The sequence below is a fragment of the Achroia grisella genome, unplaced genomic scaffold (genome assembly GCF_030625045.1).
Source record: "Achroia grisella isolate CSIRO2021 unplaced genomic scaffold, CSIRO_AGI_Agris_v1 utg534, whole genome shotgun sequence".
NCBI lineage: Eukaryota > Metazoa > Arthropoda > Insecta > Lepidoptera > Pyralidae > Achroia > Achroia grisella.
In genome coordinates, this window is record NW_026712920.1 from 1,317,640 (window position 1) to 1,341,097 (window position 23,458).

The 23,458-nt window shown below is 34.0% G+C and overlaps 2 protein-coding genes across 5 annotated transcripts in view; one reads left to right on the forward strand and one right to left on the reverse strand.

Moving 5' to 3' along the window:
- Positions 1–1,105: 1,105 nt before the first annotated feature.
- LOC131847418 (uncharacterized) lies at positions 1,106–4,179 on the reverse strand. The gene is made up of 3 exons (XM_059196998.1): positions 3,982–4,179; positions 3,562–3,900; positions 1,106–2,415 (listed from the first exon to the last, which is right to left on the reverse strand). Exons 1-3 carry the CDS (start codon positions 4,054–4,056, stop codon positions 2,356–2,358), a joined length of 474 nt encoding a protein of 157 aa, XP_059052981.1. The 5' UTR covers positions 4,057–4,179; the 3' UTR covers positions 1,106–2,355.
- Positions 4,180–4,963: 784 nt separating this feature from the next.
- The window catches only part of LOC131847428 (blood vessel epicardial substance-like), a 46,304-nt gene continuing 27,809 nt past the window's right edge, over positions 4,964–23,458 (forward strand). For all 4 annotated transcript variants that reach the window (XM_059197010.1, XM_059197011.1, XM_059197009.1 and 1 more), the window contains exon 1: positions 4,964–5,811. In XM_059197010.1, coding sequence (XP_059052993.1) covers positions 5,308–5,811 — 504 coding nt within the window. In that variant the 5' untranslated portion in view covers positions 4,964–5,307. The remainder of the gene's footprint in view (positions 5,812–23,458) is intronic.

Sequence of the window (23,458 nt, forward strand, 5' to 3'; positions counted from 1 at the left end):
TTTTTCCATCATGCTATAGCTATTCTATTGTAACTACATAAGAAAAATAGCAATTATCTTACTGATCCGTGTTTAAAACACGGAGCAAGTGGGGTTGACATATTGTAAGAAATATATTCTCTACGTTAATCTCAGGACATCTCACACAGCGCTATTCAGTCCCAAGCTTAACAGAGTTTGTGTATATATATCGAACATAGCACAAACTCTGCTATCGTACATAGATATACATTTTTAAATATATTATATAGAGACAAAAAGGCGCTAAAGCACGCACGATTGACAGTCGGCGCGCGCGGTTTTTCTCGTTCGCTTTGTTTTCATTTACATGCACAGTCCTTTTATGTCAAAGAGCGTACGTGTAAAGGCATGTGTGTATTAATATAACCGGATATTCGAGCCGTGTTTGTGAGCCTTAAGGTAAAGTAAGGGACATTTCACCTAATCAAGCAAATACATCGCCTAAGTCACTATATTACAAGATTATTACTATCTGAACATTTACTACTGTACTGGCTATTAACATAGAGCTTGAAGTAGTGACGTGCATATATCGTATCGATAAAAAAATATGTATCTACAGATACGGATACCACTCAATAGCATCTAGAACAGTGTTTCCCAACGTGGGGCCCATTCCGCACAGGAGGGCAATTTGATTATTAAGAGGGGCAATTCGAAAATGGACTCTTTATAAAAATGATGAAAAGGAATAAGATATAAAATTTTTCATTATATGTTTTGAAAATTTACTTACTGTTTCAATAACAATTTCCTTGGGATTTCTCCCTAAAATGTATTATTTAAGTTTCCTAAGTGAAATATAATAAAATTATATGTTAATTGTGTGTTATTTAATGGCATAAGAATTTTAGAAATACTTTTTAGTGCCACGCATGGGGCGTGGCACTCGGGACATGGGACTAAAAAACTTGGGAAACACTGATCTAGAAAGTGACGATAAAAAATGCGTATCCGCGTACAGATACTCTCATTACTGTCTCGAAGGTAGTGAGTTTCTGACGCAAGTCGAGGCATTAACAACTATGCGACGAGGTATAGTAACGATATTTAATGTAATCACAGATAATATAATATATGTAACATATCAGGTCAATCAAAAAGTAATGTCCGTTACTTGTTGGTTATATCCATTAAGTCCGTAACTCTCTCGGATATCAATGGATGCGCATATTTGGCACATCACTAGTTTTACTACTAACATTTAATACATTCATTGAAATAAGTTTATATGAATGAAAGACTAGAAGTGAATGAGAATATGCATACTTAAAAAACTATTACAAAATTAAATCACAATGCAATCTACCTGTCTGATAACAAGACAGGTGAGAACAACCACAAATTGGTCGGAATGCTTCATCTCAACTGCCAGTTATTACAAATGCTAATTCTTAAACAATTCATTGTCAAGACAATATAGAATTGTACCATTCTCGGATTAATAGTTTGTCGATGTTATCCATCTACCACAGCATTTTATGGTTATTATGATCAAACAATTAAATGAAAAACTTTATATGTTGCATGTTATTAAAATGTAACATTCTCATGTATTGTTCATATATAATATACATGAGAATAATTATTATTGGAAGACATTATCAACGTAATTGTTGAATTCATGTCTGTACATTTGTGCGCGCTAATCTCAGAAACAGCTTAACATATTTGGATGCGGTTTTCACTAATCTATGGTAAGTTTCACTTAAAATATTTATGGTATTTCAATGGTTTGGAACAACACAATTATAAACCAATACTATAATACTATAGTGCATATATACGAGTATGTAGTCGCAAGTTCAACTAGTACCGAAATATAATTGACATATACATGTTTTTTGTAACTACAAATATTTTTTTTGTATTCAAAGAATAACATGTTTGAATACAAAGAAACAATTATGGAAATTACATGAGATTTTACTCAGCAAGCAAAACATTAATGCGAGAATAGTCTTAAATATAAGTATAAAAAGGCGCGAAAATTTGCATTCTCATGTCATTATATTATATATATAATAAATAGTGTACACTGATAATTATTGTATTCACCCCAAATTGAAGTATTAATATGCACTATTATATCTATGTACAATCAAATATGAAGAGAGTAAGAGCTGAGTTCCTCATCAGTTCTTAGCTCAAACTACATTCCCAACGGACAGTACATTACACTTATCATAAATGTTTGCAATAGACCTACAAATTGTAGAGATACATACAAAGATATTTTGATTTGATTGGATAAAATTCATAGAAACAAGTTCCATTCGTCCACTTTCCATCTGCACTGACATGGACAATTGTCTAATCGTACAAGACACAATTTTAAGGCCATGTTATCGGCTTCCTTTCTCGCTTAGCTGGCGGACCATCTATTGATGTTGTCTGTAAAAAAACATTTTTATTCAATAAAGCTGTGTATGTTACTAATTTTTACCCGCGGCTTATCTCGCATTGAATCCATTAAATAAGTATTGGAGATCATTACAATAGATATTTTGATTACTGGCTGTTAGATGGTGCTGAAGTAGAAAAATGTCGTTGGTTAATTTTATTTTGTTTTTTATAAAAAAAAATTGTTTTTTTAAATAAAAAGTATTCTATGTTCATTCTAATACCTCCAAGAATATGTGTATAAAATTTCATGATGATCAGTTCAGTTATTTTTGCATGAAAATGTAACAAACATCCCTACTTTCAGATTTGTAATATTATTAAAGTAAGGATGTATCCAAGAGAACACAAAAGGAAATGAGGGTGTCAGAAAAAGAGGTGGGATGACATAAGGGCAATGGCTGGACCAACATGGAGAAGGTAAGCATTGGACAGAGAACATGGAGTCTATTGGAGAAGGCCTAGGTATTAAACAAGCTAATGAACCTAGGCAGTGAAATAACAATAAACAAAAACAATATTAACTTTACCATCAGAATATAATATAAAGTCTATTATTAACTCTATTTTTTTTTTATAATACTGTCTTTCCAAAGATTGTCTGTAAGAGATTGCATTAGCGATTAGACCACCTTTTGTACTTAGTTTTTTTTTTGTTCATGTCCTTTATACATAATAAATAAAATATTAAAAAAACTGTTATGAGTATGATGGTTTATATTGGTCTAGGTGTTTTCTATGCATATAATGTATTTACAAAATAATATTTACATAACTATTTATATCCATTGTCTAATACACATAACACAACCTCTGCTTAGCTTGGGACTAATTGGTGCTGTGTGAATTGTCTAGAATTATTATTATTATATTTTCCAAGAAAACAATTTGTTTGTATATAAATAGTTTTAAGAACTTCTGTCTTAGTCTGTGTGTTTGTGTAGGCCATTCTCAGAAACTATTAATTGATATAATTGTACTTTTCATTGATAAATTGTAGAAAATAATAACACATAGGGTTTGCTTCAGTCAAATTAATTCACAATAACATTGAGTTGAACTGTTCATTATTATAAACACGACGCGCGTAATGCCGCGGGCAGAACTAGTTAAAAATGGTTTAGTAGTGATACATACCGAATCAATACACAGTTTTCGTTTGGACATATCAACAACGTTGTTTACAAATTCAGATTTGATATCTAATCTCACTAACTTCACGCGCCCGCACAATTGATCGGGAGCTGGTTTTAGTCTCTCTGTGGGCCATGGATGTAATTGTTTTCTATTACAATTTACATTATTTACGTTAATCAATACTGATTTTGGTTCAGGGCTCGTCTGACGGTTCCTATTCATTCTTCCTCTACCTGTATCTCTTGGTTTTCTTTGACCGAAGGGCACGCAATAACTGTGGAATATTTCTAATAACTCATGCCTAGGTATACTGTCCATATTTGTAAAATGCAGGTGCCTCTGTAAACAGTAAATACATATCAATTAAATTGTATTCCAAACAATAACAATCTATAAAAAAAAATAGATGCAGCAAATTACTTCATGTATAATGTGTATTAGTTGATCGTTTGTTAACAATTCCGGATGTAGTAACATGTCACACGGTACAGACATTATGGTTTTTATATATTACACCATGGCAAGACGTAATTATATGAATTTTAGGAAAATGTGTTTTAAAAACTTTTTGTTATCAATTTCATTGTACCACAAAATAAAACGGACTCCCTCCAAGAACTTTACATCAACTGTCAGTCGGTCAATCAGTCGGCTTATCAGCTGTTGCCTTCAGTCAAACTCTGTACGTCACAAATAAATGACGTTTGACGGTTACCACAGGTTAGGTGCGGTAACAAATGTAGAACAAGTAGTGAAAATTAGTTTTAACACATAAACGAGATTGGAACAGTTTCATATCTCGTTATATATATATATATACATATATAGTCTACGTCTACTCTTAAAACAAATACAATTATAAGAATAATAATAGAATGGAATAAAAAAAAAGATTATTTATTCCATTGTGATTCATTTGTTGTTAATCTTACTTGAAATATAAACAACTGTGTAGACAACTGCGTCCATATCAATAATATGTAATGGTAAACTGTGTATGTTTGTTTATTACTCTTTTGTTAATAAATGGGTGAAATTAATTGAATTTATGTGAAATAAATTATCCCATGAGGAGGTTAACTATGTCTCAAAAGATAATCGCAATAGCGGATAACACATAGTACCTATTTTATATATCAGAAAGTTAGAAAAGACTAAACTATTACAAAGAATTTAATACTTAGTGAATTTATTCCATTACAATTAAAATGTTATTTAAATCATCCTTGAAGTAATAATTAAGCACAGTAACACATTTTCAATTGGAACTAAATAATTTAAGTATCGGTTATCGTTACTAAATGTCATACAGACAGCACTAGTTGTGTTTTGTCTATGATTGTAGAACAAGAAAAATACAATTTTGTCTTCGGATATATGTCATATTTTGGTTTGGTCTCTCTGTCATTTGTGTGCTTCGATTGTTTGCTTTACTATTTCTAACGTTTATTTTATATTATCGCAAAGATTTTATTCGTATTAAGTTTCCTTTACGCCGACAACTACTCTGTTATTTTGAGCATTCGAACGCTTTCGCATAAACTCTAGTATTATAATAGTTGGATACTTTTGTTTGGTTTTAATTTTAAATTCAGTCAGCTCGTGTATATATACCTTCATGTTTCTATTAAATATTACTTGAAACAAATCTGTGCTTTAGTGATTTTTAAAACACGCAAATGCAAATTGCCGTTAACGTTTCGATGACAAAACTAGTTCGAGTTTCGGCGGGAGCGCGGTGGGACTATGTTGTTTCTCGGTGCCTTAACGATTGGTATGATAACTGGGCTGCAGAATGCCACCACCGATTTGCCATCGACGACCAGTGACGTCACGGAGGTCCCTGAGTCCACGGAAAAAGCGACCGAGATGGGGTTGCTGGAGACGACGAAGTTATCGGGACCCCAAGTGGAGGACTTTGTGAACGTTACCGTTCAGGAGCAGCCCTCGATGTGGGAGCTGTACCTACACCACTGCCCCAAATGGCGGCCGGTTAATCATGTATTTTTTCAAGTGGCCAATATATTTTTTCTGCTCTCATTCTTGGCGCCTCATACCCCAAGTGGGTTAATATGGCTGAGGGTGGCGCTGATCATTGGCTGCGCGTTCTCGGGCTTGTGGGCGTGGAGCGTGGAGTGCTACCTGGACGGTGTGCTGTGGAACAGTGCATTTATTGTGATAAACTTTGTGTACTTCTCAGTGCAGTTTTATTTGATGAAGCCCATCAAATTTCACAAGGACATAGAGGAGGTGAGTATCATTTTAATTACAAGTTCATTTCTAATTTTATTGTATGTATGAAAAGTGTTGTGGTTTAGTGGTTAATACCTCAACTAAATCCCAAAGGATGGAAGTTCAAATCTGGTTGACAACATAAATATTTGTTTATTAATTTCTATATCTGAATACATACAATACTGAACTGTATACAATTAAGTATAAAGAACTATTAGTACTAAAAAAATTGAGATATGGTTGTAGGTAGCCCACTGCCATGTTGGGTTAAGTTTTTAGTGAAATGTAGGTATGTCATGTGTTGCATTCATTACACAGGTAATGTAGACTTCTTATGTTTCTAGCTAAGTAAATTTGGTTTACAACAGTTATTGTGCCTCTGTCTACAACAATAACATTAGTGGAAGTATAACCATCACTCCTAAGAATTTCCTTCCATACTTGGCCCTGACGGGTACGGGTACGGGTAGCAAACTTTGAAAAAGGGTGAGCACAATAGCTATGCTATGTAGGTTGAAGTGTTACAGGTTTTAACATCAGACAATAACCCATAACCCTAATAAAAAAAAAATTCACTTGTGGCATCAGTTTGTTTGATTTTCCAGTTACATAAAAAACTGTTAATTATGTGTGCAATAATTAGATAATTTTGCTTATGTACACAATAATTAAACATCAAATAGGTACCATTATTTAAACAGAGTTGTTTACAAATGATTTACATTTGTCAAGTCATTATTTTACTTCTGACATTATAAAGCTACTGCTGTGCCCATAGTTTCACTCCCATGAAATTTATAGCCTATATGTTAATTTGATGTATATGCTATATCACTGTATAGTTTCAACAAGATCTGTTCAGTAGTTTTTGCTTGAAAGAGTAACAAACATCCATTCATACTCACAAACTTTCACATTTATAAGATATTTGAAATAGTTTGAAGCTACAGTTTTATTGAGAAACATAGTCTATTATAATGCCTAAGATCCAGATTTCTATTATTTAAGATTTTTATTTTGGACTACTCTAATGCTGTTGGCCCCAGTTGAATGTTACAGCTTTACCAGGTGATAAGAGGGCGAGTGCAGATGACACTCCACCTGGGGAAGGATTTATGGAGTGGCTGAAGGTCAACTTCTGGCTGACAGATACAACTTCAGTCTAAGGGCACTGCTAGGGGTTCAAACCTGGATCAGGCCATCATAATTTCGATCTCTGATCGAAATGGATGGAGGATCCATTGGAGGGGATTATTGAAGGTGGGGTTCGGAGGGGATTATTGAAGAGGCATATATTAAATGTGTATAACCCTGGACAATAACTGAAAAACAGTGATTTGTTGCTTGAGCAAACAATACACTGATGTGCTGCTATTTTTGTCTCACACGTTTTTTATACTTATATTGTTAACTGATTCCTGTAGTTGTGAATTTACTTTTCATCTTTTTCATTTATGTAACTGTACCTTGGGTATGTGCCATTTAATGCAAATAAAATTTTTATCTATCTATCTATCTATTAAAGGGCATCAAAGCAAAGATCCTCAATATCTGACATCTACTGGCTATTTTATTTTTTAGAGGATGATAATGGAATGGTACACCCGCCTGTGCTAACGGTTTACGCTGGCGGGGCACCAGTGGAGGATGATAAGATGAGAATGAGGTCAGGTCAATTAGCCCATCGTAAATTCATCTGGAATTTATCACGATGGTTTTCAGGGGGAACTGCGTGGAGGTCGACCTGACATGGTACATTGCTAGCAATGGGGTCGAGAGTCCACATTACTAACAATACTAATAATCCCTTTCCCCCCTCCACTGGCAATTACCTACGACTTTGTCTGAACAACCTTCATCCTATATTTAATCCCATTCTACAGATAATAACTTATCAACTATTATCGTAGGGTTAAGCTTTAAAATCCAGCTATGGCCAACAAGAGTTAGAAAAAAAATTATTTAATAATGCTAAGCTTAGATATATGTAGCCACTTAGAATCGTAACTTGATTTATGACACCGATCAACACAGTGGAACAGGCTACTTATAGAGAATTAGACTATATATGTATACGCTTGCAATTTCGCTAACATAGTCAACCTTATTTGGTCTATGGCCTTGGATAAAAAACTTGATTTTTATTGGCTCACAATACTATACGCGTGTTGATAAACTAAATTAGAGTCTTTGGTACAACATTTTACATTAACTTTTTAATTAACATATATTAACATATAACGATTATATGCCTTTTTCGTTCTTTTTTTTATCTTATTGGAATGGCAAAGAAGCTGACGGGCCGGCTTATCATTTATTATATTTATTTCGTAATTTGCAAATATTACAAAGCTAATTATATATTAGACCCCGCACTAGGCGAACTTGTATCGCGGGGGCCCCCAAAAGAATTTCCCGACGTTCCCGACCAGCTGTTCCCGCGACTTCGTCTGCTTAGAATTTAACTTTATTTTTCTAAAATAAAAGTAGCCTAATTTACTCCTTATTACATCAGCTACATGCCAAAAAAAGTCCCGTCAAAATCGCTCCAGCCATTTCAGAGATTAGCCGAAACAAACAGACAGACGGACAAAAATTGTAAAACATGTTATTTTGGTGTATGTATTTATATTCATATGCATGTAGTAAAAAACGGTTATTTCAATGTTACAAATAGACACTCCAATTTTATTTATATGTATAGATTACAGATCAGTAAAGTAGATTTGCAATATCATAAGAGTCTGTAATATACCCACACGAATAAAGATATATTAATTTGATTTAATTTGAAAAAACATTCGAGTTCAATTCTACATCTTGTACTGATTATATTTGAATGCCTTACTTTCTTTTTGTTTGTCAATAAAGAAAGTAAGGTATTCAAAATTTAATATACTACTAAATACACTATTTTATTATTGCCAACTTTTATTATGGTCAGGCAACTGTTGGCCTATATTTGATACAACACCAGCACCACCGAAATCATGTCCCTCACGTAACGCACGTAGTAAGATTTCATGCGTCTGAACCCTTAATTTCACTGCCAAAGCTCAACATATAACCAAAACACAATACATGTTGATTAGCGATTGAAAATTGTGAGACAGAGGTACACGTAGACAACTTAGGTACGGTAAAATAACATACGCGATTAAATAGAAAAAGGACATTGTTCAAAATTAGAACCTAGAATTATCTCCTTTTATATAAGTTAATTAAATTAAACGCGCCGTCTTAATCATTATCTAAATACTTTTAAAATCTTATATATTAAATTCTCGTGTCACAATTTTCGTTCCCATACTCCTCTGAAACGGCTTGACCGATTCTCATGAAATTTTGTGAGCGTATTAGTAGAAGTATCGTAGGTCTGAGAATCGGCCAACATCTATTTTTCATCCCCCTAAATGTTAGGGGTAGTCCACCTCTAAATTTTTTATTTCTACTTTAAGGCAAAACAACCTTTGCCGGACAGCTAGTGATATATAATACTTCTGGTAAATTTAAAACTTTAAAGGAACAATTAATAAATATAAATTTAAAAACTTTAAAAGCTTGTAAAGGCATGTCTTGTAAAAAATGTACATTTTAATACTGCCATTTTTCTATTTAACCGACGATATAGCACTACGAATGGAATTACCTACTCTCTTTTATGCCCTGTTGATACATTTTTTTCCTAAATATAATCTTATGTAATAATCTTCGCTTTGATCCATTAGTCGTACTTGTGGTAGGCGTTTGAGACATTTGTTAACTGAACTGACGGACTGAATGATTCTTAACGAAGTATTATATGAAGATCGTATCACGAAAACTGAGTTAGGCTATTTATTATCTCATATAAATATGAGCCTCGGTGATCTAGCGGTTTAGCACATCGCTTTACTTATCGCGGGCTCGATTCCTCGCACGGTGCAAACTTTTATATTCATGATTATAATTGTTTGTGACGTTCTGGGTGATTTCTGTATATATTATGTATGTATTTACAAAAAAATCTAAAGATTTATATCACTTGTTTAGTGCCCATAACACAAGCTCTGCTTACCGTGGGACTGGATGACCCTGTTAATTGTCCAAGGTTATTTATTTATTACTTAAGTAGCTTTGCAGTGAAATTACAGGAAGAGGCATGACATCTTAGTCTTCTAGACTAGCAACGCATAAACGATAGGGCACCATTTGATAACTAAATATGCGCAACGCTGTTCATGTAGGCGAGGTTACCACTTACCATTAAGTGGACAGTAAGTTTCTTTATAATTTTATTTATATAAAAACCTACTTCCTGTTAACATTAATTCTACGATTTTGTCATAAAATACCAGCAATTATGTTGCACGAAATTCATGTACCGTCCAACTCAGCGAACGGAACAGACGCTTTCCTTCATAATAATCGTACAGTAACCTTCATAAAAACATTTCCCGTATATTGAAAATGAATGGATAAAAGATGTTAATTCAGTTTTCTTCTTATGTAATGATAATTGTAAGTAGAGTGTAGGTTTCTGCACTGTCGAGCAAAACCTTCACGCGCCGAGGCCGTAGTGCCCCCAATTTCAATATAGCAATTTGACAGTTTTAATTGGGGTATTATTAATAATAATAATAATAATAATAATATTTATTCATGTGTACATTTTACATGTTTACCCTTTGTATTAATAGCTATTTCAAAAATGGAACTTGTGTGTAAAATGTAGGGAATAAATTTGTGGATGTATAATCGAAACGGTGGGCATTGGTGTAAATGAGAGTGTGTATGTATGAATATATGTGTGTGTGTATTGTTCATTTTGCAGAACTGTGTGTTAGCCGTAAGGTGGAAGTATTTGTTAATTATTTTTATTAATCTATATATAAGGTTATAAAGGCAAAGGAAGGCCGAAAAAGAGATGGATGGACTGTGTGAAAGATAATATGGTAAGATAGGGAGTAAATAACGAGATAACCGCGAACAGGGATGATTGGAAGAGAAAAGATATTACGCCGACCTCTAATAAATGGGATAAGGAAGAAGCAGATGATGACGATGTTAATCTATATACAGGAAAATGATTCCCTATTTTTTTATACTATATGATAAGGAAGAAGCAGATGATGACGATGTTAATCTATATACAGAGAAATGATTCCCTATTTTTTTATACTATATGATAAGGAAGAAGCAGATGATGACGATGTTAATCTATATACAGAAAAATGATTCCCTATTTTTTTAATATATAGGCGGCAAACAAACATACGGCCTATTTTTTTTAAGGATGATAATGGAATGATGCCCCCGCTTGCGCTAACGGCTGGCACTAGTGGAGGATGATAAAACGAGCATGAAGTCAGATCAGTTAGCTTGGCAAATGGCAATTTACCACTATGCTAGTATACCTCGGGGTACCACGTGGAGGTCAACCTGACATAGTACATTATTAGCAATGGGGTTATTAGTCCACATTAGTAACAATCCCTTTCCCACCTGTCAGACGGCATTCCCCGTGAAAGGCTGGACCAATTCCGCTAATTCTATTTTTATTGTGTTTGTTATTATCAGAAGGTTCTTAGAAAACGAAAGGTAAAAATATTGCGCAGTTTTTTTTTTCTATTAATTATACAGTTGAGAATTTAATATTATGAATATTGAATTCTCAACTGTATTATTAAGTCTATGTTTTGATACTATAATTGTAATGTGACGTCATAAAATGTAGGACCCTTCCGTCCATCCCTACCTAGAGGAGGGAACCCCGATCTGATTTTATCATTTTTTACGCGATGATTGTACTCTTCCAATTCCAAACTTTTGTTATACAATGTCACACTTTGTCCACTCCTCTCCCTCCCTTATCATGTTACATCATTTATGGATCACCTCTAAACACCAAGTTATATATTACCTTATTACCTAATATTTCAACTGACTGTACACCGCTATAATATTATGTAGTTTCAAAATACGAGTATGTAATTAAATGTAATATTCGTTCAGCGAGCGTGAACGACAATAGTGGTACCGTGGACATGGTGTTGTAACATGTGTTTTCTTTTTTAAAATCGGTTAACGAGGGTAATGTTAGAAGGGTGATATTTGAGGGTTGACTGAATGTGAATAAGGGCTGGGATTTGTCAGTTATAAAAAATAATTTGCTAGATACAGAAGATTTTTAGAATTTTTTTTGGGTGTTGGTGAAAAATTCAATATATAAAGTTATAGTAGATGTAGGTCCATCTTCATATGCTAACGGGAGCTCCTGACTCCGGCAATGGCGCTCGTAGCTACATAGTCTAGTTTTATAGTGGGTAAATTGGGTTAATTATAGTGGGTATAATATTCCAGTAGATGTAGATTATTCCATATAATAATAAAAAGTTCTATCTTCATTCCTTGGGATTATCAAACATTTAAAACTGCTTTTAAAACTAATCAATATTAATTAATAACCGATTACTTAAATAACAAATGAGCATGGCAATAGTTCATTACAGGATTCTCGTTTCATTTAGATAATCGTCTGCGTACTTCAGTCTCACCTATTTCAGCCGTCAACCAGTTTGTTTTGTAAGCTGTATTTCGGTTGTGGATTACGATTAAGCCATGAAATTACAGGATAAAATGGATGATATTTTAGTCCTTCAGAATGGCAATGCGTGAGCGGTATTAGCATCACATGATAACGTGATGTCTTAAGTATGTATACGACGGTTATAACTTACATCAGATGGTTTATTATATTGTGTGCTATTCCTATTACTTTAAAATCCTCGGAACGGTGAGGTAGCTCCGTGAAGTCTGTGAACACCAGGAAGCTTCTGCGCTTCTAGGAGGAGCTTGGCTGGTTACTTTACTAGTCTCGGCTTTACACGCACAATGGCCTAGATGAGAGGCTAAATGTGGAGAATAGAGACAGAGAGAGGGAGAGAAATATGGAGATATTACATTACATTTACAAAAATGTTAAAATCAATGATTAATTGGCGTTCCGTCAGACTTGAAGTTTCTTGCTCATTCTTCTTGTTCCTAATGAGTGTTAGAATAAAAAATATGACTATTCAAAAATGCTTGTGTTGAGTTTATATGAATAGAGATTATTTCTATTTCTACTCTTTATTAAGACGTACGACTCAGGGATCTAAATCTAGATAGTTAACAACCCTACTTGTGTCTGCCAAGATGCTGTGGTCGCATTCAGGCTTCAGTTTCGATTGCATAATCAAATAGTACTAATCTATTGTCTCTGCACCACGCTCTATAAGCCAGATATTGCTTCATCTCTTTAATTGCATCTGGAGTGTCAACTAATTCTGCTATTTTGAATTAATATCATCTCGTTTCAATATATACTTACTTGCTTTTCGATCCCAATTTAAAATATTTTTATTCCTATAAGTAGATATATTATAGACATTCCATAGGAATCTATATATTTATGGTCAGTTTAGAATGTCTATACATTCCACATTCTGGACTGACGATAAATAATAAGAATAAAGAGAGGAATATCGGGTGTAATTGTTTTAAAAAGATATGTTTTTGAAAAATAGAGTTTGTACTTTAAAGTAAGTGGAAAATCTATACATATAATTAAAATTGAAGTGTCTGTTTGTAATATTGAAATAAACGTTTTTACTACATCCATATGAATATAAATACGGGACATACACCATAATAATATTTTTTACAATTTTTGTCTGTCTATCTGTTTGTTCCGGATAATCTCTGAAATGGCTGGATCGATTTTAAAGGGACTTTTTTTAGTAGGCAGCTGATGTAATAAGTTAAATTCCACGCGGACGCAGTTGCGGGAACAGCTAGTGTATACATAAAAATAGAGGCCTAAGATATACTAGATCACTTTTTTTATCGCCTTGACTAATGCTAGACAAGCTAAGCTAACTGTGTATTTATGCCATGAAGTTTTAATAAATAAATACATACCTAATTAAATTATATGTACCAGTTGTAATGATCCCAGTAAAGAATTGTATAAAAGTATGGTTTGATCTCTTTTATTTAAAATACGGATGTGTACTCGCTTTTGATAGCTCAGGCATGAAATAATGTCAAAACGTTTGATCTTTACAAGTGAGTAGGTAGGAGAAATACATTACATAGGTACTATATAATTCACGTTATATATGGAGTATGGACGCTGGAACGATGGAAGTAAAAAGTTGCGACAGTAACATAAGTTGCAAAGTAATTCATTTCAGCATGTTGTAGGGATTACACAATGTTTCATAAAATGTATAGGACAGGTTCACGGATGGATGTAATGATAGAGGATGGCTGAGGAACAGATGGATGGATTCTAATTTTTATGCAACTGGAAGATATAATAATAATAATCTCTGGAATATGATCAAGGCCATTCTTGATTAAATCCATTTTGATGGTAGAGGATGACAGAGGAACAGATGGATGGATTCTAATTTTTATGCAACTGGAAGATATAATAATAATAATCTCTGGAATATGATCAAGGCCATTCTTGATTAAATCCATTTAAATGGTAGAGGATAACTGAGGAACAGAGGGGGGAAAGGGATTGTTAGTAATGTGGACTCATAACCCCATTACTAGCAATGTACCATTTCAGGTTGACCTTCACGCGGTTCCCCCTGGAAACCATCGTGATAAATTTCTGGTGATTTTGTCACGATGGGCTAACTAACCTGACCTCATGTTCATCTTATCATCCTCCACTGGTGTCCCGCCAGCGTAAACCGTTAGCGCAAGGGGGTACACCATTCTATTATCATCCATAAAAAAAACTGAGGAACAGATGGTTGGATTCTAATTTTAATGCAACTGGAAGATATAATCAATCAAATCAACAATCTCAGGACAATCACACAGTACCATCTAGACACAAGTTAAGCTAGCTGAAGCTTGTGTTATGGGTACTAGATAACTGATACAAATACATACATATCATATATAGAAAACACCCATACCGAAACAAACAATCATGCTTATGAATACAAAATGTTTGTGCCGTGCGAGGAATCCAACCCGCGACCATTGGAAGTAAGGCGGTGTGCTAAAGCGCTAGACCTCCAAGGCCGTTAATATAGATAGTATTTCTATGATATAGAGATCTGTGATGTAGACAGTATCTATGTTGAATTTTTTTTTATGGATGATAATGGAACCGGTCCAACCGCCTGCGCTAACAGATTACGCTGGCGCTGGTTTCAGTTACCCTATTGTGCCAAATTCACCAAGAATTTGTCGCGATGGTTTCCAGAGGGGACCGCATATAGGTCAATCTGATATGGTGGTCATTGCTAGCAATAGAGACGTTAGTCCACATGACATGCAATCCCCTTCCCGCTGTCTCACATATGTCTGCCACTAAGCATCTTGCATAGCAAGATGTATTCTGTTTAGTAACACATAGGTACTAAAATTACTTATAATTATCACTGAAATTAGGATGGAAAAATAAAGTACAAGATAAGTATAAAGAAGTAGAAGCCAGCCGTCACCTATTTTGTCGTTCTAATTACTTACATTTTTTTTTTTACAAAAACCGACTGCAATAACTAAAAAATAAATGATAACAATCTGAAAGTGTACTCTTTCAAATAAAAACGATTATATCAAATCGGTTTACAAATGACGGAGTGCTGAAGTAACAAACATTAAAAAAAACAGCCTACTTTTTTGGAGTTGTTTAAAAACAAATAGTTTCTCTTCTTTGTTGCGTTGTCGTGTAATAACAGGTTTATTCAGCTGTTTATTATGTGTACATTACTGTAGTGCAATTTAGTTATGGCAATCCTTTGAGGAATGGGTCAGTGGGGCACAACAGTGTGAATGACCTCGTGACGTCACGACTTGCAATAAAATGGGGTGAACTTTACAAGAGACGCGAATCGATGTAAAACTCACTAACGATGTTTGCTGAAGATTAAATTTTATTCTATAGGCATTAAGAATCAAAATATTACAGCTTAAATATAATTTTCCAAAATTATATTAGCTATATTTATGTGCTATTGAGGTTGACTTTGTAAAAAGTATATATAGCATATGCGTTGCGTTGATGCCTCAATCTTACCTATTAAAGCCGCTAAGCTGGTTATTTTAAGAGTCATAAGAAACAAGAAACGTGATATCTCAAGTCCTGTTCATGTTAGATTCATTTACCATCTGGTCAACCACCAACTTATTTGCCAGTGCAATTATATAAAAAAAATTGAATTAAATTTCATCTGAAAAACCGTCTCTATTAATTGTTTCATATATTTTTTGCTATACTTATGTCCTGAAAACCGTAATAGCATATTTCCTCGAGTTTATTCTAACGCCACCTACCACTCTTTCTCTTCTCTCCATTACTGAAAGCATGTCTGGAAGAAATTGCTTAAGCGATAAGACCGCCTTCTGTACCTTATTACTCTAACTTCATGTTCTTATATAGACTTAACAAATAAATAATTAAAAATAGTAAGTTTCTATTAAATGAATTGTGTTATATATACGTATTATATCATTGCTAGTTGTATATTAAGTCTCTTATTTTTTTTTGGGTCGCGTTTATGAAAGTTTACCGAATAAATTTTATTTTCTCTATCATCTCCCCTTTCAAACCCTTATTACCTTTTTTTGCATTAAAAAAAGCAAGTCACATGCTTCCTCTTAGGGTCTAAACTATCTGATTACCAAATTTAATTTAAATCGGTTCAGTAGTTTTAGCGTGAAAGCGCGACAGACAGAGTTACCTTCGCATTTATAATATTAGTAGGGATAAGGATGTAATGGATGTGCAGGGCCACTTATAAATAACACATGGTACTACATCGCGCCGAGCGCTCGCTTGGAAAATATCGATTTAATACTAACATTCTGCCCTAAATGCGATATCCAATTCGCTACACCGATATGTTAGTAAACAACCAGCTTTACTTAGCTAGCTTACTACAAAGTCGCCAGCTATACATAACAACCTTGTCTTCAGGCATGGTATCTAGAACGTACCACCGGCGTGCCCCAATCAGTTTCACTCGCATGAAATTGATTGATGATTATAGCCTGTGTTATTCTGATGTATAAGCAATATTACTGTAAAGTTTCATCAAAATCCGGTCAGTAGTTTTTACGTGAAAGAGTAACAAACATCCATCCATCCAGCGATCTTGATCAGATCATCGTTCCACCGTCGTCTTCCGGTCCGCGGTTGCTACACGAAGACTTTACTGCCCCAACAGCCATCTGTCCTATGAGCTATGTGCCCTGCCCATTGCCACTTCAGTTTCGCAATGCTTCGGGCTATGTCAGTCACTCTGATTCTTCTGCAGATCTCCTCATTTCTTTACGATTACGCAGAGAAACTCCAAACATAGCCCTCTGCACTGCTCTCTAAGTGACTTTGAGCTTATTTATGAGGTCCATAGTTAGCTACCACGTCTCTGTGTCGTATGTTATTACTGGCAACATACAGGTCTTAAAACTTGAGTCGTCTTGAGACTGCGGTAAAAGATATCAGAGGACGGGCGGTAGTGTTCTACTGAGTAACTACCATCATACTGCGATCGCCGACCCGCATGCCAAGCGTGGCGATTATGGCAATATCCCCATAAATGTAACAGCTAGCTAGCTACGAACAAAAATTCCTGCATCTTCAATGCAGTTTATCCAGTTAAATAAACGCACTACATATTACAAAACACTCAAGTCTCAAGTTCATAACTTTCCTACGATGCATCCTATTATCTTAAACTGTTTTCGTTATCTAATTATGTTAAGCGTCCCTCAAATTATGCACTTAATCGCATATTTAAATAGTTCACTAAATTACAGGCTTAAACCACCACTACTTGGAAGCATATCAAGATGGAGACTTCCGAAGTTTTAAAAAGTTCTAACTGGAGACTATTATGCAAACCCAATGAAACTCTATTACCTATTGCATAAAGTATATTTTTAATGTTGATGACAAATATATACATTTTAAATTTCAACATTAAGCGGAACATAATAATGATATAGTATTGAAAGAAGGGGATTGTTGATGTGAACAAATAACCCTATTGCTAACAATGTACCATCCTGGTTCACCTCCACTTGGTTCCCCCTGGAAACAATCTTGATAAATTCCTGGTGAATCTGCCACGATGGGCTGAACTGACCTGACCTCGTGCTCATCTTATCATCCTCCACTAGTGCCCCGCCATGATAAGCCGTTAACGCAGGCGGGTGCACCATTCCATTATCATCGAATAAAAAAAGATCACATAGTATTCTAGCTGACCGGCACAACTTCATAGTTTCACACTTATCCAATTTACATAATATCTTTTTAAGTCCTTTATGTTATACTGATGTGTAGGCTATATTACTGTAAGTTTCATCAAAACAGGTTCAGGTTCAGGAGATTTCAGGTAATGTTATAAGGAGTACTTTTATTTCAGAAATTTCATTTATTTTAATAAAAAACAGTTTAATTCTGCGCTAATGAAGGAAGTCGCGGTTAACAGCTAGTAAATAAATATTGTCATAAAGTTATCTATAATTACAAGTCCATAAACAAAAACCCTAAACCCCAGATCAAGCATAAAGCACGTTTTTGTCGTCAGTTTTTTTAACATAATACCTGCTCGCTGAATCTTTGCAGTATTTCTAAGGCCACGCCTCAATCCTGATAAATAGATTAACCACGACCCCTTATGTTTTTTATGGCTTTTATCTTCACACTGAGTTTTTTGTTACGGTCAAATGTTTTATGTTACACAAAAGATTTAAAGACCAAACGTTAAAAGACGTTTAGACGAATAACAAATGAAGGTCATTTTTAGGTTTCGACTAGGATATCTTACCGGCGCTGTAGAATTTGTACAAATATCTGTTTTACTTTACAGGATAGACTTGTACCTATCTCTCAGACAGGCTATTTATTATCTCATAAAACGTAAATGTAGTTGCAGGAAACAGTTTGTATTATATAAATCATACGAATACATAAATACAATAATATTAATAATATTCCCTGACAATTCACACCATCATCTAGTCCCATGTTAAGCAGAGCTTGTTTTATGTTTGCTAGAAAAGTGATCCAAATACTTCCTATTTTTGTATTAATATATATATAATATACACTAGCTGACCCTCACAAGTTCGTCTGCGTCGTACTTAACCAATTTACATAATATCTTTTTAAATTATAGACCACCAGACCACCGAAACCGTAGTACATAATGAACAACTTGATAAATAAATATAAAATGTATTTAAATTAATATAATAGAATAAAGTAATTGAGTAAAAAGAATATCTGATGTTCCATGGTGCTGGAACATCAGATATTCTTTCTACTTTTTACTTGTTTTTGTGTTTAAGCACCGGTTGCCAGTATCCAGCTCAGGTAGGTGTTGTCCTTCAGCAGCTCCATAAGTCCTTCCGCGGGTTTCGAGTGCCATCTGCACTCACTATCGTTCGGAGAAGCTGTAAAGGCCAACTGCGGCCAACAGCATTAAAATAGTACGAAAAAAAAACACTCAGCAAGTGCATGTTGTCAGTTTGACATTCCAGTTACGTAAAGAAATATTCTCTTTTATTACATTGTTTTTAGCCGCAAATTCGATTCTCGCCGTGTTTTTCTCGTCGGGTCGTCTACCTGCTTTCGTTACGTTACCTGCCCCTTTCAATAAATCCACTCAATACGATACAAATGATTGCTTTTGCATTGAAACATTTACGGTTTTCTTAGACTGTCTATTGTGCTTCTATTGTGCGGTTTTTACATTGTTACCAGTAATTTATAGTGTTACAATACTCTGTTTTCAACTGTATAAGACATTGTTACTGCAAATTACCGTTTTAATGTCAAAGTTCGTTCCCATTAAACGATGCGAAGGTGCAGTCATTTCTGCAAATGGTTTCTTATTGCAATCCATATAAATAATGAGAATTACCGTGGACAATCCACACGGCGCCATCTAGTTCCAAGTTGTGTGTTTATATCAGTTGTCTAGTACCCATAGTACTAGACAACTGATATAAACACTTATTTTTTTGTAAATACTTACATATTTTTATTAATTTATATATTAGCACACAAAACTGTTTAGGAGCGTGAAGCAAAAATAATGTTTGTACGTTTGTCTTCTATGCCTGCTGTAACAGTACATTTTTTATTTGATGTTAATGGTACATTGCTAGCAATGGGTTCATCAGTCCACATTACTTACAATTCCCTTTCCCTCATTAACATACACTTTGTAACGTCCACGAAAATTTGGTAAAAGATAGTTGCATATGAATTGCGGATTGATATTATATACTGCGGTTTTTGATATAATAACTCTATTTCAATAAATAATAAGGCCCAAATTATAACAGGTTACAACAGAATCCCGCCCACAATGACTAAACTAACGAAGTATTACACCAATTCGCCCACTCTAGAAAACGTTAATATCAGTTTTGATTTATAATAAAACAAAGAGTAAAGATTTATAACTAAACAATATTTTGTTGCTATAAATGTTACAAATTTAGTATGTTTCATATATTAGTAGTCGAAATACGACCATAATAAAAATACAAAAAGATCTTTGAATCTGCAATAATGAATATATGTATTTTACAATATGCTGTGTGTGTCAAATACGTGATAGTGTGTGTAATATTTTTTTTTAATTGATTTAATCTAATTTTTTCGTAATTAAAAAAAAATATTAGCATTGTGCACTCCTTCTCAGTATAAACTATAAGTGTGCAAAATTTCATACTTCTGCGTCCATGAAATTTTCGTAAACAAAGGTAAAAATTTTTGCTTCACGTATTAATATATAGATAGATGAGATAGATAATTATGTATGCTAAATCATAACACCACACAAACGCTTCATTTTGCTTTAATTCCTTAAAAATGGCATGATTCGTTTATCTCATAAAACACCTAAGAGGTAGACAGTAAGCACACTTAGATGCACAATTTATTCATAGAAACACCAAAAACCCATCTCGTTTATTATTCTAATGCTGTTAACCGCAGGTGGCCTTTGCAACTTCACTGGACCTGTGTAGAAAGTATTACAAATTTGCAAAAGGAGTTATGAGACATCTGAACGTCAACTCCTGCCTGATAATCCTTCAATTTAAAGGCACTCTAGCAGTTTGAAGAATCTCAGGCCTATATACAGTAGATACGATATTTTTTAGAATGAGACTGGAAATCGGGCGAAGGAAACATTTTTAGGCGTTGCACTGATTTCTTCGTTTCAGTGAAGCCGTTTTAATAATTGGATCGAATTTATCCTCACACCCTGCAACTTAAGTGGTCACGTACAGTGGGGTTTCAGAGAAATATCCTCACGCGAATATTCAGTCTGTGGAATAAATTACCTACCGAGTATTTCCCTAAAGACTACATCATGCGCATTTTTAAAAAGAGTGTATTAAACAAATCGAACAGAATTATTTTTGATTTGATTAACAAAATATTAAATACAAGCTACGCACCCCGGCTTCGCACGCGTGAACACGTATTATATGTATAAAACTTCCTCTTGAATCGCTCTATCTATTAAAAAAAACGCAGCAAAATCCGTTGCGTAGGTTTAAAGATTTAAGCATACATAGGGACGAACAGACAGCGACAGCGACTTTGTTTTATACTATGTAATTATTGCTAACTATGTAAATAGGGAATTTACATGCCTCCCAATAAAAGTTAAAATTGTGAAAATAAGTCCATACATTGCAGTCATTCAAGTATTTATTTTATAATAAGCTTTGGCGCAGTGTGTACATGTCTTAAATTTACCATCATTTAAATTTAAAACATTATTTGACAATATTATTAAAACGTACCTATACAATGCCCCACGAAAGATGTACTTACTTTTTTGAGACGTACTTGTCTTATGTACTTACTTGTGTAGTTATCTATATAATACAAGTTCTGCTTAGCTTGGGATTAGATGGCCCTGGGTGAATTGTCCATGGTTATTATTACTATGGTCTAGCGCTTTAGCACATCGCTTTACCTCCGATGGTCGCGGGTTCGATTCCTATCACGGTGCAAACATTTGTATTCATGAATATGATTGTTTGAATCCTTCTGGGTAAGTATAATATGTATTTATTTATAAAAAAAGTATCTTAAGTATTATCTGTTATCTAGTACTCAGAACAAGTTCTGCTTACCTTGGGACTAGATGGCGCTGTAACCCTGGACAATTCACTGTCCAGGGTTACTATTATTATTGTTCACATATATCTAGTTATACAAATATAATATATTCGTGAGTCAATTTAATAATTTTAGTATTGTCGTTGTTAGTTATGTCACTGTTTACATACAAATTGTGTTTACAATGCTAAGTTTCATATTTGCTTACGTTTGGCCTCAATTTCATGGTTTTGACACCTTGTTGCTGTAATATAATGAATAAAGTGAAGTAATCTATACAAATAAATAAAATAGAAGTGTTTGTAATTAAATTAACAGCTTTTCAATGCATGTAAAAGTATATACGGTACTTGCATCAAATATAATTTTAAAAAATTGTCTGTTTGTTCTTGCTAATCTCTGAAATGGTTTAACACCCATTTTAACGGGACTTTCACTCGTAGATAGCTAATGTTATAATGAGTAATGTGGTCCAATGTTATTTTAGTGATTTTAATAAAAAATGTGTTTAACAGACGAAATCGTGGGTAATAGCTAGTATTGATCATTTGTAAATAGACAAATAAGTTATAGTAATCTTTTTTATTTTTCCTTTTTTAACCATGATGGTTTTTAGGAGGAACCTCGTGGAGGTCGACCCGACTTCCATATGGTCTCACTAGGAATATGGCCCCCAGTCCCCCAACAATCCACTTTTACTCTAATCCTCTTCTCTCTACAAGTCAGTCAATATATACTAGATTTAAAAAATTCCATTAAATAAATTAAATGGTTGTAAAAAGAAATATTAAGTTAATGTATTGAACTTTAAATAGATTTTTTGTTTGTGAGCAATATTGGTCTCAATATCTCTGAAGTAGACACGGCCGCAGTTTGGCCAAAACACCGTTGTTTTTCTGATTTCATCCATCTTGAACTGCAGATGTGGCTGAATAGTTCAATTTGAATCAAATGTTAATATGTTTTGCAGATTACGTTTTTTTATACTATGACTATGACAAACAAGTATACGGCCCATCTGATGGTAAACGGTTATCGTAGCCTATGGATCCCCATGATTTCAATTTAAAACACCAATGATTTCACATGTGTATTGCCGACCCTTAAGAATCTTTAACATACTCTTCTCGAAAAGCCATTTTATAATTTAAGGCTAAAAGGAAGAAGTTCCTTTGAAACAGCATTGTTCGAGATCTTTTGGTTCCAGCGTGTGGGGATGTGTTCTAAATCCTAAGAATTTTATAAACGCCATGGATGTATGAATGGATATTTGTTGATAGGTGATGACGAATGGTTATAAGCACGAACATACGCAGAAGCAGGGACATCAAACACAAACTCTAACATTATTGTTTTTGGATTTTGTAAAGTTGATAAAGTTTGTTTATAATAGTTTTTCTTTCATATGTATGCTCAGATACGTTTTCATTCCGTTTTCATTGTACATACTTTATGCATGTAAATTATTATATTATATAGGAGACTCTCTACCCGAATTCACGAAGAAATGTG